The sequence below is a fragment of the Salvia splendens genome, chromosome 14, assembly GCF_004379255.2.
Source record: "Salvia splendens isolate huo1 chromosome 14, SspV2, whole genome shotgun sequence".
NCBI classification, from domain to species: Eukaryota; Viridiplantae; Streptophyta; class Magnoliopsida; order Lamiales; family Lamiaceae; genus Salvia; species Salvia splendens.
Genome location: NC_056045.1, coordinates 18,552,755 through 18,568,165, shown reverse-complemented (window position 1 = coordinate 18,568,165; position 15,411 = coordinate 18,552,755). Strand labels below are relative to the sequence as shown.

The 15,411-nt window shown below is 38.7% G+C and overlaps 1 protein-coding gene across 1 annotated transcript; it reads right to left on the bottom strand.

The window, feature by feature from the left end:
- Nucleotides 1-1,694: 1,694 nt before the first annotated feature.
- LOC121765573 lies at nucleotides 1,695-4,356 on the bottom strand. Its single transcript, XM_042161771.1, has 3 exons — nucleotides 4,093-4,356; nucleotides 3,628-3,708; nucleotides 1,695-2,421 (listed from the first exon to the last, which is right to left on the bottom strand). The coding sequence occupies exons 1-3, from the start codon at nucleotides 4,249-4,251 to the stop codon at nucleotides 2,038-2,040; spliced, it is 624 nt and encodes a 207-aa protein (XP_042017705.1). The 5' UTR covers nucleotides 4,252-4,356; the 3' UTR covers nucleotides 1,695-2,037.
- Between the last annotated feature and the right edge of the window lie 11,055 nt (nucleotides 4,357-15,411).

Below are 15,411 nucleotides of genomic sequence, written 5' to 3'. Positions count from 1 at the left end.
ACGTACGCTATGGTGTCTCTCCATATATGATATGCACTTGCTTCAATTCCTCTCCCGAATACTAGTAAATTCCTTTGGCTATTTTAAAGCTTTACTCAAATTTCATGGAGAACAGTAAATCATTCCCTTATTACTCTTCTTCAAGATTTGGCTTTGAAGATGTGGCCAAACCGTACAGCTTCAACGGGCCGCCCGACAACCCGGAGGTTAAGAGGAGGAAGAGGGTGGCTGGATACAATATGTATGCAGTCCAAGGCAAGCTCAAATCATCTCTCAGAAGTAGCTTTAAGTGGATCAAGAGCAAATTCATAGAAAATTACTATGAGTAATGAACACAAGGAGATTCTTGATTAATTTACTTTCTACATAGCTAGAGTTGTACGTTTTAAGATGATATATCTCAAGTTATTGTGACAAGGTCTTCTTAATTTGCTTTCCTTCATTGTTAAAAATGGTAAAGAATCTTGCTACTTGGGGTTGTTTTTGTGTACATATCCTATTCTCCTCTTGGCCTTTTACACCCATATGAAAGAATGTGTTCTTGACTTATGTATATCATGTGACGTAATATTGCTACAACTAAGATATGATGAAATAGAATCATAGATCAAAGCACAATAAGAGTCAAAGAATTGTCCAATATGAGATTTGATTGGAGTTACGTGACATAGATAGAGATCCAAGATATACAAATTTTTTGTGAGGTATTCCAAAAGGCAAGGCAGAGCCATATAACTTTTTAATCTCATCCAACAGAGCAAATTAATATAGATGCTTTAAGATAAAATAAAATAAAATAAAATAAAATAAAATAAAATAAAATAAAATAAAATAAAATAAAATAAAATAATTGTCTATTTTCTTGGCTCCTATTTTACTCTCTCCACTTAACTTAATAAGTATATACTCCCTCCATTTTTTAAAAATAGCAACTCTTTCCATTTTAGTCCGTTCTTTAAAAATAACAACTTTCAAACTTTCTATTTTAGGAAATCTTTACACCCATATACATCAATTTATTTACCACTTGTACCACTACAATTAACAACTTAAAGTGGACCCCATGATCCACTGACATTAATTCCGTTACTTTTTTTCTCTCCCTTTCTCTTACTTGTACCAATTTTTATCCCTTTCTCTTACTTTACCAAATTGTACATTAAAACTCATGCCGTTTCAAACCTCCCTATTTTTAAAAAACGGAGGGAGTATATTTTTAAATCTCGTGCTTAAAAGATAGCTAGATTAAGAGCTTTATACCAAAATAATTAGTTATGATCAAGATAGAATCGACATAGGAAATGAGGGATATATATCCAAGATTTATGATCAAACTGCCAAACACAATGATCATGACTAGCCAATGGAGGACCCAGGATTATGATAACGGAGTGGCCAAAATTATAGTTAAAAATTGTTCCGTGTTTTTAGTGTGACCAACAGTAAAAACAATCATATCACGAACAATATAGAGTCAAAGAAGGTAAATAATTTGAAAATAAGCAATATAAACTAAAGATACATACAGTGACAATGTTGGTGACGAAATAGTTGAAAAATTGATTATTTCAAAAATACATTATACCACAATAATGGTACAGTAACGGTATCGAAAATTTATCATACCTAAAGGCTAAAACATAAGATTCAGTAAGCCCAAAATCAGTAAACCCATACTTGTTGCACCCAGTCTATGAGAAAATCTAAATCAATATCTATATATAGGATATTTCGACACATTCAATGTTTCAAAAACGCAAGAAACTGAGAATCATTAGGACAATACTAGACAAACATAAACATGAGGAGAAACTGTCTCCATTCAAACTATTTAATCCTTTTCAACTGGGACCTATGCAGTATGCACTTCCAACACCTTTTTTTCACACTTCAATTGGATTCTTTTACACTTTCCCCTTCTCAATTTGCTTCTTTTAGTACCACCACCGTTGTAACCACCACTACCAACACCATAATTCCATCGCTTTCTCATCACCAGAGGGGATTCTCAGACTCTAAAACATACATTTGACTTCTTCAGTAAGGAGAGTCGTGACCTGGACTGTCAGAATGCATATCCATTGATGTGTCGTTGGAACTTAGAGGGTTGGTGTCTCTGTTTTGATTGGTGCTGTTCTCATTATTCCGTATGGCATTGTTCGAGGAGAAACCGCCCTGTGATAAGTGATAGTGCTGGAGAGTCCGACGCACTGGACTAGAGAGAGCATTTGAAAACACAGAATTCTTAATTTGATCTAAATTTCCTACACGAAGTCCTTGTCCAACCGTTGCAGGACCAAATGAATTAGAAGATACAGGAAGTCCTGTTTGAGGTAACTGCATTAAATTATTAGTCTGTGGTTGCTGCAGGGGAATCCTTGGGGATGGGGGAGGTTCTTCTGTTCCATAATCAAGTTCGTTCTGCATATGTTGAAAATAATAAAACAGCATCACAATGTTAGTCCATCCTAATTTGCCATATTAGAACTTAGGCCAATACAGGAATTGCAGGGAACGTAGAAAAGAAGGAACCAAAGCTCTATGGGTTCAATGGTAATTAAGTAAACTCTGAGCCATCTACCAGCAAATGAGACTTTAAGGTAAGATCAGTGAGGTCGGTGCCTTCTTTCATGTGGTCATTCATGCCACAATCATATTTATTTCAACCACGAATCTGTGAATGAAAATGATCGACCAGAGCCAACTATGAACCATGACAGATGTACAAGACTATTGACTGTTAGCCAAAAGAACAGCATCTGAATTCGTTTTGCGACCTTTACCTTAAACATAGACACATGTGACAAATAAACAATGCATATCGAGTAAAGACGCCCATCAACATAGTACAGATCTATATGTGTTAAAGTTACTCTCTGTACCATATAACAGACCAGTACTGCCACAATTGAAAACAAATGTTTTTATTTAGACTAACAATTAAAAGTATACACCAACTCAGAAGAAAATGCTTAACAGTAGACATCGTCTCGGCAGTAACAAATATCATGACTCATGAGAAACTTCAATAGTCCGGAAACGACCATCCATAGTCCTCAGACAAAACTCAAAGTCTCAAACACACATGAAGATCAAATTGTAATAATAATGATTGAAAATGTATCTCTCTCACAGCATATTGAATTGCTTCGAACATAAGAATCAGCAAAGTGAACTTTTTTTTTGCATATGCACATGTTTCTAAATTCTAATTGAATTTAAAGTAATCAGCAAGCATACAGGCTTTGAACTAAAATATTGGAGTACTAGAGCCACATGAAAACCATCCAGGTCCAATGCTGATTGCTTAGTAAGAGACTACTATCATAATCACATTCTTAGAACATTTATCCAGCTTTATTGTGCCAATTTCAACAACAAAGACACAATTACACCTCATATAACTGAATATAGATAAACTACAAAATTCTAATTAAGAATAGAAGTAAAGAAAAAAGTAACACAGAAATAAATATTGATAGCAACCTCAAGCCGCATATTAACATGTGAAGAACACAAAGAAAGTCCAGCATAGGGATTCCATAAGCACCAAGAATTGATGAATAAAGTACTACACTAGTACTAATTAACAAGTGTTGAACAGATTTATTGAGATGAAGAATAAACCTGCAGATATGCGAGTACGTCGCCACTCGTCACTCTAATTCCGTGCTCTTGCTGTCTTAATATCCAATTGTAAAGCTTATCCTACATCGGTAAAGAACAAGAAATAATGAGCATTCCAACAAGTATATAAACTTATAAAGCAGAAAACCTATAATTATCAGTGCTCAATTACTACTACAATAATCAATAAACCTAAAATCCCCCAACAAACACAGCTAGAATCACATTTGGGGCAAATCCCCCCAAACCCCCAAAAGAGTTAAACCAGCACCCCTTGATCAAATTCACATACATCTAAGTCGTACCAGCAATATTTCATTACACAATTCACACGGATTCATCAGTGCAAAATTGTAAACGACACAGCCTGTGCATTATGCGAGGCGGTATAACTCTCTATTCGCATAAAATCGTACATATGAAAACAAGAATACGGAGAGTAGCATCAAAATAAAGGGCAGAGACCATCGAGTGGCGTTCGCCGGCTTGGAAGGAGAGGCGCTGCTGGTGCATCGCGTGCGTGTAGAGGTGGGAGAGCGAGTTGGCCGCGCTGCAGAAAGTGGTGTACATCCCTCGATCGACCTCGTCGAGGCGCGTGGCTTCGGATTTCCTCTTCTTGGCCATTAATTTGGGGGAATTTAAATTAGGAAGAAAAACCCTAGATGGATATACAGAAAAGAGGTGAAATTGCGATGACAAAGAAAACAATTTTTATACAGGGGAGATAGATAGAGAAGGCTGGAGACATGGCCTTGGAACTTTTCATGGCCCACGTGGATTCACAGCTGGTATTTTTTTCAATTCATTTTTCTTGCTTAAATAATTTAATTAGAGCAAATAGCCCAACTATAGCATAGCCACAAACTCTTCCTGCCACATCAGCAGCACTAAAAACTCTTTATGCCACATCATCAGGACAAGCAACTGGACAAGTAACTGCCCAGCCATAGCCTAGCCACAATAAACAAAATTATAAAAACAAATAATTAACAATCACACAAAATACGGAATTAAATATACGACACATATAAGGGAAAATCAATAATAATATTAAAATTCTAAAATGTACATTAATTAAAAAAGTATATTAATTAAAAAAAATTAAATTAATTAAAAAAAAACTTCTCTTCCAGCCAATCTCCTTACACCGAAGCAGATCAAGACGCTCAGGATACCATGATGGGTCTGCTCAGTTCCGGCATCCCGGATACGCCTGCAGCATGGGTGGATACGCCCGTTCCGACCTGAAGCAGTGTCGGTGGCGGTGGCGGTAGGGGCGGCGGCCGCGGTGGCTCGGGCGGCGGCGTCGGCAGTGGCGGTGGCAAGGGCTCCAAACGGGGCAAGCTCTACACCAAAGCGGAGTCCATTGCCGTGGCGAGAGCGTGGGATGCCATCACATCGGACCCCATAGTGGGCACCGATCAGACCGAGGGGAGCTTTTGGAGGCGCGTCCTGATGGCATACAACGAGTTCAAACCTGCCGGCACCCGAGACCGCGACCCAGAACAGATCCGCAAAATGTGGTCTAGGATTCTGCCGGCTACCAAGCAGTTCGCGAGCATATACCAGAACAACCTTCTCCACGCTGAGAGTGGCCGAAGCGAAGCATACGTGAAGGCCCTGTCGATGGGCCAATACAACACGGAGCTCCCGGGCCGAAGCGTACAAGACACAACCTTGCCGGGGACTACAGCAACGGAAGCGGCTCGCACTCGTTCAAGCAGAACGACGAGCAAGTCGAAGAGCCCGCCGCTACACAGACTAGGCGAAGACGGCCCCCTGGACAACATGCCTCTATCCGTAGCGCAAGAGGGGCTAGAAGTGCCTCCCGCATGTAGCTGGCTGCGTCTGGATCGCGCATCTCGCAGCCCGCCCCAATCCCATAGCCCATGGTTCCTAGTCCCCACGAGGTCTTGAGGGAGAACCTCGATGTGCAGTTGATGCAACAACTGCAGGACGTCTGCAGCAAATACCTAGCCACCGATGACCCGTACATCAGGAATATATACCAGAAGCTCATCACTCGGATTGAGTGTCGTCTAGGGTTGGCTGATGATGCTGCTGCGGGAACCGCGGCCGGCAGCAGCGAGGGAGGAGGAGGAGAAGAAGAAGAAGACGAGGAAGCCGACTCCGACACCGAGTAGAAGGTGGCGGAGTTTTTATTTGTATTTTATATTAAATATCCGTTGTATAATTTTCAATACAACGAATATTCGGTCCCAATTACCTCGTTTTCTAATTATTTACATTGCGATGATTTTAATTATACCTGATTGAAACTAAAAACATTTTAAAATGAAAATTGATTATAAAATTTGGGGGCTATTGGAAGTTTCCACCATAGTGGCGGAAACAAATTTTTGGGGCTGTGGACAATAATTTTGGGGCTGTGGACAAAAACTGGGGCAGAGCTATTGGAGTGTCCGCCTTATAGTGGACACTCTAAGAGCAACCACAATAGCACAGACTAACCAATAGGCTAGCACTAGGACTATTCAAAAACACTTCCTGACACATCATCAAGGACTTCCCATAGCCTGCCACATCATTAGGACTTCCCACAGCCAAGTAATAGGCTATCACTAGGACTAGCCGGCGCCCTAGCCCTCCCCAGGAAAAAACACCAAAAACAACAACAACGAAATGAATTGGAGAAAAAAGACATAGAAAAAAATGAAATGGGGATATGATATTTTAAAAAATATATAAAATAAAATTAAAAATCGGCTAGCCGCTCTTGTCCGCGTCCTAGCTCTAGGGCGTTGGTTTTTCATCCGTCCTTCCGCTGTTGTGAATGCTCTAAGATTACGTTTCGTGACCGTTGCAGGCTCGTGGCTTATTGCATGCCGCCGAAAAAATAGTTGAAGTCGCGGCGGTCCGCCAGGTTTTGCGGGTGGTTTTATGGTCTTATTGCAAGCCTCCTTGTTGCGTCGCTCGTTGGATTTGTAATTTTTATTATTTAAATTATACTGCTAATTAATATTTTTAACTTTTCATCTATAAATACCACCCTTTCATGCCTCATTTCACTATCCTTTCATTCCGTTCGCCATTACTTGTCACTAGTTTCCTTTTGGTCCATCGGTCAATGTTTGTCACACTTTTTACTATTTTCAATAATGGACTCTTATTTCACTCACATTTTATTACTCCCCCCGTCCCATAATAGATGACACACTTGAGTAATGCCACGAGATTTTATAAGATGTTATTTTGTGTGTCACATTTTATTGCCCCTCCCTCCATCCCATAATAGATGACACACTTGGGTAATGGTACGAGATTTTATGAGATGTTATTTTGTGTGTTAAGTGGAGAAAGAAATAATATATTTAAATTGATGTGAGATAGAGCTTTTTCTAAAAACATAAAATGTGACATCTTTTATGGGACAAACTAAAAGAAGCGTGTGACATCTATAATGGGACGAAGGGGGTATAAAAAAAATACTTCAATCGTCCCATAAAAATAACTCTTTCCATTTTGGTCATTCTCATAAAGTAGTCCACTTCTATTTTATAATTTCTTCCTCTCTAATGAGATGGTCCCATTCGCCACTAACATACTCCAATAACTTTTTTTTTATATCTTTCTCCTATTTTACAAATTATTATGCATTAAGACTCGTGTGTCGTCCCAAGTGTCTTTATTTTTATGAGATGGATGGAGTATATAAAATTAGGACTCACATTTCACTAACTTTTTTCACTCACTTTCATTTATATTTTTTAAAAGCCAAGTCGAGTTAACTTGTGTCAGTTAATGGCGGATGAAGGGAGTATAATGTATTATGGTGATCCCCTGATATATATCGATGGTAAGCAAATAAGAGTATGACTTTGGCAGCTAAAAATGCCTTCTACATTTTTTGTCAGTAAGCAAGATGGAAACCCAATGATTGCAACTCGTGGATCAAGAAGAGGGATACCAACCGACAGTGCAACCGATATCCCCATAAATCAATACCCAGAACACACAGCTTCGGAAGCAACACAACTGATAATTTTCCAGTCAACGAGATAACTATGAGATTTCGGACATGGAGTTGTCAACCGATATAGCGCTAGCATCCCCTTCGAAGGTCGGTTCTGGTTCGTGTGTTAAGGGGAAGGGTAAAGCCAAAGAGGAAACATGTCATGGTATAATTGAGGAAACGATAGAGGGGGCTAAGTGTTACATTAACGTGTGTGAGGATATGGTGTAGGGAACTAGCAGAAGGACAACAATTCTGGATGCGGATTTGTCAGACATTCAACAAGATCAAGCCAAATGGGCATGGCCTCACGAATGGGATCTCCTCTGCCAGCATTAGAGCCAGGTTCAAGTAGAGATGCCCAAATTTTCCACCATCTACTACAACGTTAAAAAGACATAGGGCAGTGGCCAAAATTTGGACGATATTCCTCACAAGGCTTTCAAGACATTCGTCAAGGATCACCTGAAGTTCATGTCTGGTTATGAGTTTGGCGGCCTGAATAGGACTCAAATCAACGCCGACGGAAGCTACTTCAGCATGGGGGGCGATTCCTTCAACTTAAACACCCTGTGGAGGAGAGTGTTGCGCACAGATGCCAACCGAAAGTTGTCCCATAGACCAAAAAGCTGCCAAGAGAAAAGCCAATGGGAAGGGCGTCTCTGCAAGCGGTATGACCGAGCCAAGCCAAGCGAAGTGCATAGAGAGCGCCAAATGCACTATAACTTGATCCAATTGCTTCACTCTAATTTGGGACTTTGGCGTGTTATTTTATAGATGTAGTTTTATTAATATATGTACTATTCATTTATGTTTTTTTTTATTTTATATAGTAGTTTTTATTGTTGTGTTTTTAATCTATACTCTCCGTCCTCTAATAATTGTCCACTCTGATTCTGACACGAATTTTAAAAAATGTAAAGAAAATTTTGGGTTGAAAAAGTTAGTGGAATATGGGTCTACTTTTATATATATGGTAAAAAAAAAGTGAAAATGGACATTAATGGGGGACAGATAAAAATGGCAAAAGTGAACAATTAATGGGGGATGGAGAGAGTATTATTTTCTTCATATTTTACAATTTTATTTCTTTTCTAACTCAAAAATTACAAGAAAAAACATTAAGAAAGTAAAAATTGGTGAAATAATACTAACAATGGAACTACCTTATAACATGTGTTTCAGCAAAAATAAAAAATGCTGGGATGTGGTAGAGGAAAATTGGATTGTGCCTGAAAATGAAGACATTATCGTGGATGCCCTAGAGAACCATTTTTATTCAGTATGAGTATTAGAGCATCCACATCCGTGCTCGTTGGCCCCGGACCCACTTTTTCTGCCTGCTCTTAGGCAAGAGCACAACACCCACATCTGTGCTCTTCCGCAAGGACGAACACAAGGGTCCCACCATTCCATTATTCAATTTAAATAAAAATATTTCCACAAAAGTAAAATACATTAAAAATACCTGGAATAATATTATAAAATACATTAAAAATTAAAAATTACATAATTAAAATCATAAAAAAATAAAAATTACATAATTAAACTCCTAATCAATAAAAAATACATAATTCAACTCCTAAAATAAAAAAACCACTACTCGTGGCCGAATTTCGCCCAAATGTGTTTGATTAGGTCTTCTTGTAGCTCAACGTGGGTTCGACTATTGCGCATTGTGTGCCTTGTTTCGATCCGCTTCCGCAATGAGATGGGTGAAATCCATTTGAGGTTTTGAGTTAGAGATGAAGGTGTAGATAAGTTGTATGAAAAATATGAATGAGAGATGAATGAGAGATGATTTGATGTGAAAAATGGATGATGAATGTGTGTATTTATAAATGATTTTGGGGAAAAAAATCAAAAAAATAAAAAAATACAGAAAAACGGGCAAAAAAATGGCCATTTTTTTGGGATTGTGAAAATAATTTTTTTGGGTATTATTTTCGATTTTTTTAAAACAAAATGATTTTCCAAAGGATATGTCGTTGGCCAATCAGAATCGCACCACGTCGCCTGCTCACTGGCACGGACGTGCTCGATGCATCGAGCAGCACCGTGCCTGCGGCGCGAGCGCAGCGGCGGACAGCGTCTCGGTGCCGCTGGCACGGACGGACGGACGAGTCCCTGCTCGCCGATGTGGATGCTCTTAAGAAGTTATTTAACTTTGTGAAGAAAAGTGAGTCATAAAATTAATAGAATATGGATTTCACTTTTAGTATTTATTTAATAATAGATTGTAAGTGGAAAAGGTTAGTGCAATGTAGGTCCACATATCGAAAGTGAAAAAAAAGTGAATAGATCTTTTTAATCGCGGACCTGCCAAAATTAGAGGGTAGAGTTAGAAAGAATGTTGACATCTTGTGTGGAACGGAGGGAGAGTTAGAAAGAAAAAGTAATTAAGTATTATTAGTAGATTGGTTCCCACTTCAATAGAGAGAAAGATTTTCCAAAATTAGAAAGTGCACACTCTTGTGGGACAGACAAAAAGGGAAAGAGTGCATACTAATGTGAGACGAAGAGAGTACAATAGAATGAAAGAAATAAAATATAATGAAAAATAATTTATGAATTGAAAATAAAATAAACCAACTAGTGCTTTTATATTTGAATAAACATATTTGTACTCTCCCTCCGTTCCACTCAAGACACATATGTTTGCCCCGGACTTGCTCTTGTAAATATTTCAATAACCCAAACAAACTCAACAAGAAATGAAACAATAAAAATGGTGGAAAAAGGAGAAGGTGAAGGTGTTATGATTTAGATAGATGCTTGGAACCTATGGACCTTCTACAAAACAATGAAGACAACTCAAGGCAACTTTCACCAAAGCAAGAATCTAATGGCTCCACAAAACTAGCAACACAAGAACTAGAATTGCATACCTTAACATTCAACCTAAGCCCGACAATAGATTGGAATGCAACCACAAGGGATTTTGATAAATCTTCAAAAATGAAGATGGGTTCTCACAAATGCAGTCTTTGTTCTTACAATATCATTCAAAAACTGATGACAAAAACCCTAGACATGTGTATTTATACAAGGAGTGAAAAAGAAGTAAAATAAAACAATTCTTGGTCACAAAGACATATCCTGGATAAAACTCCCGACCGGGCGTTTCCCTAGGCTCACTTCGCCCGCCCGAGCGAAGTTTCTGGACAAAAATTGATCTCTCGACAAATACGCCCGACCGGGCGTTTTGCATGAGGAAGAACGCTCGCCCGCGCGTTTCATTCTGCATTGCGCGACTTTAGTCAAACGGCCATATCTCTCTCATTCGAACTCCGTTTGAGGCGTGTGAGGTACCCACGCAAAGGTATTTCGACGATGAAGACGATGGTGGTCTTGAATCAGCATTTGGAAACCGTGTAAGTAGGCATATTGACGTTTGAACAGACCTCCACATTCGGCTTGACTCCTTGTCATGTCTCCACCCTCTTCTCGGGCCCCAATCAACCCATGGCCCTCAACATCGTTGTATTCTATGATTGTGAATACATGGATTCACATCATCCTCTTCTTCTTTGTGAAAGGATTTGTCCTCAAATTCGGTTCTTTGATTCATAATTATGACACCCGGATTCACATCATCCCCTCCTTCTTTTGAAGGATTTATCCTCAAATCCCGACCAAGTACACCTACAAAATCGAGCGAGTCCAAATCAAATATCATAGTACTGTACAAGAGGTTGATTTCACGTTGGAACCAAAAAGACATTTCACTAACAAGGAGATGGTTCTCACAATCACAATCAACAAACCCACTTCCACCATCACATTCAAAATTGAATTTAGCAAAGAGAACAAAGGAGACCTCAATCTTAAGATCATTTTCATGAAGCTTACAAGGAACCATACCAATTAAAGAATCAAGGTTGTCAACGTGATGCTCACTTAATTTCTCCAACACTTTGAAAAAGTAATCATTATTATGAGAAGAATGTGACCAAAAATTATTATGCATAGCATGTAGGGTATGTTCAACACAAGACATGTGAACCTTGTAAAACACCACATGAATCTTGTAAAACATAACATCAATTAACATAAGGAACTTATCAAAATAAACCCATCGTAATTGCTCTAACAATTTCAAGACATGGGCACACACATGGGAACAAGGCATTATTATGAATTTAGTCACAACATAACCCACAAAAGACATGTGAGTGGAAAAGTCCTTCACAAAACGACCATAGAATATTCTAATCCCATTGAAGGGTTTTACCAGTTTCCAATAAAAACATGTAGTAAACCAAGGAATAAAATCAACAATGTATGTACTCATCTTGGGTCTACTAGTTCCATTGACACACTTAAGAAACTCAAAATTTCTAATAAAAGAAAGTTTAGGTATCTTAGTATGTAAGAAGCTCATTCCAACATTCAAGCTAAAATCCTTAAGAGAAGTGACATTCCTATCAATGTATGGATTTATCAAGAAAGGGTCAACATATGATGCAAAGATAGACTTAGCATTCAAAGAATCAAGCACTTGATGCCACAAATCACCAATGACAAAGCTATCATCACAAGTCGGCTTTGCAAAATCAATCTTATTCACATGTGTCACTCTTGAATTTACAAACTCATGCTTTAAGTATAAGATAGGCTCAACATGGTTCAAATCAATTTTGCAAAGCAAGTTATTGTCCAACACATCAATAAGGAAGCAAGGATAGTGTACTTGAACCTCGGGCAATGAGTTCTTCGACTTGCTCTTGTTCCTCTTAATAATTTTTTTGGTGAGGTAGTTTCCAAGCCATTTGCATCATGATGTCTCACTTCCATGTCTTCAATTTTACTCACTATAAAAGGCTCATCAACACAAAAAGAAATATAAGAAGTGTTAGTGGGTAAAAGTTTATATTTCTCACCAAGGGCAAAAGGTAAAGGATTATCTAGTGCCCACCCAAGGTTGACCTTATAATCTAACAAGCCACTTTTTTTTCTCACATGCTTGTAGTTTTTCTCTCTTGATAGCTTTGATTCACACTCACCCCCACCACTCTCTCTTGGCTTTTGCATCTCACATTTTAGCCTTTTCTCACACTCTAAATTTTCTTCTCTCTCTTGATCATTCCTTATGTGTTCATTTACTTTTGCAATTTCATTTGGCTTCGTTTCCATGCTCAAGACTTGAAGGAATTTTAATGGCTCACGCTCGTCTTTGTCTTCCACTATGCTAGACACGCCATCATTAAAAGTTGGGCGTGAGTCTTCTTCATGTAAGGTTGTGGATTCTTTTTCATCATCACATTGCTCTTCATCATTATCGGAAACAATATGCACCATATGCTTAACACGCTCTTTAACAATGTGGTTAACATTGTCACACTTACTTTGAATCAAGCTCTTTGAAGGAGGGAAGTTGGATGACATCCACGACGAAACCTTCGTGTGATAGCTAGGATGAGATAAGTCCACCTTCTTTGGTGGGACACTTCTTCCGCTTGTTCCACAACCATAATGTCGAGAGTTTGAGCTCTTCCTTGCTTTACTTGAGGTTTCTTCCCCCATTAACCACTCATGCACCTTATGATGACCATGATCCCTCATCCTCCTAGAGTGTGACTCTCCATGGAACTTTGGAACTCGTTCCCTTCTACTCCTTCTATCAAGTCCATCATCATGGTACCTTGACTTGTAGCCACTCCTATCATGTCTCTCTCGGTCACTAGGTGTTATGGAATGGTTATGCCTAGCTCGATCTCTGAGGAGGGCTATATCCTCATGAAAAGTCGTAAAGCCCCCTTGCATAGTGGTAAGGTCACCACGCATCCCCGCCACCTCTCCCATAAGTTTTGTCATCATCTCTTTGAGGGTGTCGTCGTATGTGGACGTGATGTCGTCCCCATCCTCCCTTCTAAGCGAATTGTGCCTAGAATTCCTCGTATGTGGTGGCATTTTCAGGTGCCTACAAAGAAGATAAAAAGGACTAGGGACACGTCCCTTTTGTTAGTAACACAAACAACGCACACACCCAAGAATGGAGATTTTAGTGAGGAGCTCACTTCCCAACCCACAAAGCATGTCCCCAATTCCCCAAACTCACACCCAAAATGGCTTAGAGATTTAGTGGCTAAATACTCTCCCTCACTTACTCTCGATGATGTAATCCCAAGGGTTGCACGAATAGCACAAACAAGATACACAACTAGGTAAGTGAAAACTAGTCCAAGAAGCCACAAGATTAGTGAAAGTAAGGTGCTAGGCCAATGGGACAAATCAACAAACACTTTGTATGCACAATTTCACCCAACAATAATAGACCCAACAATTGATGTAATTTCGGCCTACAACTTTGTAACAATCAATTTGACATACCCAACAATACATATACCAATTTATAGATAAAGCCCATGGATATATTTTGAAGTATCTTTTTTTTATTGTCAATTTCTTTTTTTTTTGTTTTTTTTTTGTTTTTGTTCAAACTTACAAAAACAAAAACCAATGACTCTTGATACCAAATAATGTGAATCTTAGGGATTCAAGACACATATGTTTGCCCCGGACTTGCTCTTGTAAATATTTCAATAACCCAAACAAACCCAACAAGAAATAGAACAATAAAAATGGTGGAAAAGGGAGAAGGTGAAGGTGTTATGATTTAGATAGATGCTTGGAACCTATGGACCTTCTACAAAACAATGAAGACAACCCATGGCAACTTTCACCAAAGCAAGAATCTAATGGCTCCACAAAACTAGCAACACAAGAACTAGAATTGCATACCTTAACATTCAACCTAAGCCCGACAATAGATTGGAATGCAACCACAAGGAATTTTGATAAATCTTCAAAAATGAAGATGAGTGCTCACAAATGGAGTCTTTGTTCTTACAATATCATTTAAAAACTGATGACAAAAACCCTAGACATGTGTATTTATACTAGGAGTAAAAAAGGAGCAAAATAAAACAATTCTTGGTCACAAAGACACATCCCGGATAAAACGCCCAACCAGGCATTTCCCTAGGCTCACTTCGCCCGCCCGAGCGAAGTTTCTGGACAAAAATTGATCTCTCGACAAATACGCCCGACCGGGCGTTTTGCATGAGGAAAAACGCTCGCCCGCACGTTTCGTTCTGCATTGCGCGACTTTAGTCAAACGGCCATATCTCTCTCATCCGAACTCCGTTTGGGGCGTGAGAGGTACCCTCGCAAAGGTATTTCAACGATGAAGACGATGGTGGTCTTGAATCAGAATTTGGACACCGTCTCAGTAGGCATATTGATGTTTGAACAGACCTCCACATTCGGCTTGACTCCTTGTCATGTCTCCACCCTCTTCTCGGGCCTCAATCAACCCATGGCCCACGACATCGTTGTATTCTATGATTGTGAATACATGGATTCACATCAAAAAGTAATTAAAGTATTATTAGTGGATTGGTTCCCACTTCAATAGAGAGAAAGAGTTTGTAAAATTAGAAAGTGCACACTCTTGTGGGACAGACTAAAAAGAAAAAAGTGCATACTAATGTGAGACGAAGAGAGTACAATAGAATAAAAGAAATAAAATATAATGAAAAAAAATTTATGAATCGAAAATAAAATTAGCCAACTAGTGCTTTTATATTTGAGTAAACATATTTGTGATATTTTCGATAAATATTCTCTTCTACAATGATTAACAAATAAATAAATCAAATACAAATGTACTAACAAGTAAAGGATTTAGATTAAAACTAAAGATGTTCAACAAAAAGCCTCGGACTAAATATCATAAAGAAAGAGCATTCACAATGCCGCCCCGTTTGAGGTGGTCGCCCGACGAGGCTGTATTGCTTCTCCATTTC

Excerpts from the sequence above, each read along its gene's own strand:
- LOC121765573 (XM_042161771.1), bottom strand. The coding sequence starts at position 4,251 with ATGGCCAAGAAGAGGAAATCCGAAGCCACGCGCCTCGACGAGGTCGAT. Across the intron at positions 3,709-4,092 it reads CCGGCGAACGCCACTCGATG|GATAAGCTTTACAATTGGAT; the intron begins GTCTCTGCCCTT and ends TTACCGATGTAG. Across the intron at positions 2,422-3,627 it reads ACGTACTCGCATATCTGCAG|AACGAACTTGATTATGGAAC; the intron begins GTTTATTCTTCA and ends CAACATATGCAG.